The sequence below is a fragment of the Meleagris gallopavo genome, chromosome 23 (assembly GCF_000146605.3).
Source record: "Meleagris gallopavo isolate NT-WF06-2002-E0010 breed Aviagen turkey brand Nicholas breeding stock chromosome 23, Turkey_5.1, whole genome shotgun sequence".
In the NCBI taxonomy this organism is placed as follows: domain Eukaryota; kingdom Metazoa; phylum Chordata; class Aves; order Galliformes; family Phasianidae; genus Meleagris; species Meleagris gallopavo.
Genome location: NC_015033.2, coordinates 6,582,243 through 6,584,679, shown reverse-complemented (window position 1 = coordinate 6,584,679; position 2,437 = coordinate 6,582,243). Strand labels below are relative to the sequence as shown.

At 60.0% G+C, this 2,437-nt stretch overlaps 1 protein-coding gene across 1 annotated transcript; it reads right to left on the bottom strand.

The window, feature by feature from the left end:
• Positions 1 to 690: 690 nt before the first annotated feature.
• TMEM82 (transmembrane protein 82) lies at positions 691 to 2,435 on the bottom strand (the record flags this gene model as incomplete). The annotated part of the gene is made up of 4 exons (XM_010723045.2): positions 691 to 811; positions 895 to 1,082; positions 1,632 to 2,040; positions 2,307 to 2,435. Coding segments are annotated over 4 exons (768 nt in total), but the record flags the coding sequence as incomplete, so codon positions are not given.
• Positions 2,436 to 2,437: the final 2 nt, after the last annotated feature.

Below are 2,437 nucleotides of genomic sequence, written 5' to 3'. Positions count from 1 at the left end.
CCCCCCGGCAGGCGGCCCCATAGCCCCCACCAGCTGCCTCAAAAGCCCTCAGGGTTCTACCGTGTGCTTGAGGGTGTCCGATGCACCCCTAGGTTATGGAATAACTCTATAGAGCTCCCACGACGTCCCACACCACCACGATACCCCAAGTGCCCCATACACCCTCAGGATCCCCCTGAGTCCCATACATCTCTAGATGCCCCCAAAACCCCAAGGTTCTCCGGCCAGCCCCATCCGCTCTCCTGCTGCACCCACCAGCGTAGGGCCGGGTGCCCTCCAGCACAGTAGAAAGGGTTTGGGGGCACCCCTCTTTGCCTCTGTCCCTCTTTGCAGCATGCACCCCCTCCAGAAAGCTCTGCCCCGGCTGTCCCCGAGCCGGACCCCAATGCAACAGGACCCCAGCTCACTCTTCCCAGGCATTTGCTGGGAATAAAACACTTTTATTTTCCATGATTTATAAAGCTCCAGAGGTCCCTCGGTGCACCACGGTGGTGCAGCCTGGCAGCCCCTGAGGATAGGGGCATCCATATGCATCCCACATCCCACATCCCACAGCAGGACGAAGGAGATGACCCCCAGCCCAATCACAGCCATAGGGAGGGGGGCCTCAAAAGTCAGGGGCTGTACAAGCATCCACATATCCGACGGGATGGGATCCAGCACCTTCCAGGAGCCCCTTCCCCTGTGTTCCCGTGTCTGCATAGCGGCTGTCCAGCACAGCAGGGAGGACTTAGGGAGCTGCTCTGAGTTCTTCATCCCTGCTTATACCTCAGGACGATCCTGACGTCGGTCGATGCAGCTGGGAGAAATCCTATGGGAAACAGAGGAGAGAGAAATGGAAAGGCGGGCACCAGATCCTCACTGCGGCCTCGGGGCTGCGCTGGGGGCACTCACCTGCTGCCGGCACACTTCTAGTAGGGCGCCGGTGTGGAGCAGGCACCAGAGCTCACCCAGCAGTGAGAGGAAGATGTGGAGGAGGTCCGTCCAGCGGCCCACAGTGAAGAGGAGGATGAAGAGTCCTCCCATGCGCACCAGCACTGTCTGGTAGGCTGACTGCCTGCCCGTGCCTGACCGCTGCTCCTCTGTGGGGACACAGCGTCAGGGTATGCATGCCCATATGGACGGCATGCTCTGCAGCCAGGCAGAGCGTGGAATTCATCCAACTTGGAGACATCCTGGCTGAGCCGTCCTCAAAACTTGGGGGACCCGAATGACATCACAGCTGAGTCATCCCCAGAATCTGAGGGACCCAAACAAACTCCTGGTTGGGTCATCCTCACAGTATTCAAGGTCCCCATTGCAAAGCCACTGTGTGGGGAAATTTCCTCCTGGTTTTGATCCCCCAAGCTTTGGGGATGGCCCAATGACCTTTTTGAGTCACCCCTAAAATCTTTGGGGACCTTTTTGCAAAGCCAACATTTGGAAAAATGTCATCTCGGTTGCGTCTTCCTAAAAACTTGGGAGGAACACACGTGCCCTGCAGAACGTGTCACCTCCAGAACCCAGGGGATCCGAATGATGTCCCATTTGCAGACAGAAACCACGGGGCTATGACCTCCTGGTCGGGTCATCTCCAAAACTTGTTTTCCCCAAACATTCCGTGTCCTTACAGCCCTCCATCACCCTCTCACCTTGCATGTAAACAACGAGCAGCGTGTAGCAGATAGTGAGCGGCGTCCAGAAGCGGACGGCCTCCGCCGTCGAGAGGAAATCACGATTGATGAGCGCGATGGCGGCCAGGTCAGCCACGACGAAGGCGACAACCAGAGCCTTGCGCAGCAGCCGGGGCACGCCGTGCCCAGAGGTGAGCAGCAACATGCAGATGCCGCAGTACCGTGCCCGGCTGTGCAGCTCATACAGGGTGCAGGTGTGTAGAGCCAAGCGGCGGGCATGCACGGCCAGCAGCCCCGCCAGCCCCGCCGCCAGCACCAGGTTGCAGGTCCCATGGGGAGCTTCCTCCAGCAGGAAGCTGAGGCCGCAGGACAGCCCGCAGCCCAGCGAGAACTGGCACAGCACGAGCAGCTGGATGCTGTGGGCGCCCTGCGGGAGTGGGATGGAGCCGTCAGGAGCTGCATCAGGAGGGGGTGCAAAGCAGCAAGGGGATGCGCCATCGCAACACCGCGTACCACTGCAAAGCCACACACCACTGCCAAGCCATGCACCGTTGCACCGCCATCATGCCTTCCTCCATGCTGCATCTCTCGTCCTCAGCATGGGTGTTGAAAAGCACCAACACTATCATGCAAGCGTCAGGAGGGTGTGTGACTCGCCCACCACCACACCTCGGTTTCCCTGTCCCCACTCACCTTGCTGAGGGAGAGGAGGGTGGAGATGGCGCGCAGGGAAAATTCCAGCACCACCAGCGCGGCCACGCGGGAGCCCACCAGCGCCAGGATGCCCGTCAGCACCAGCACGTGCAGCGGCTCCAGCACCAACC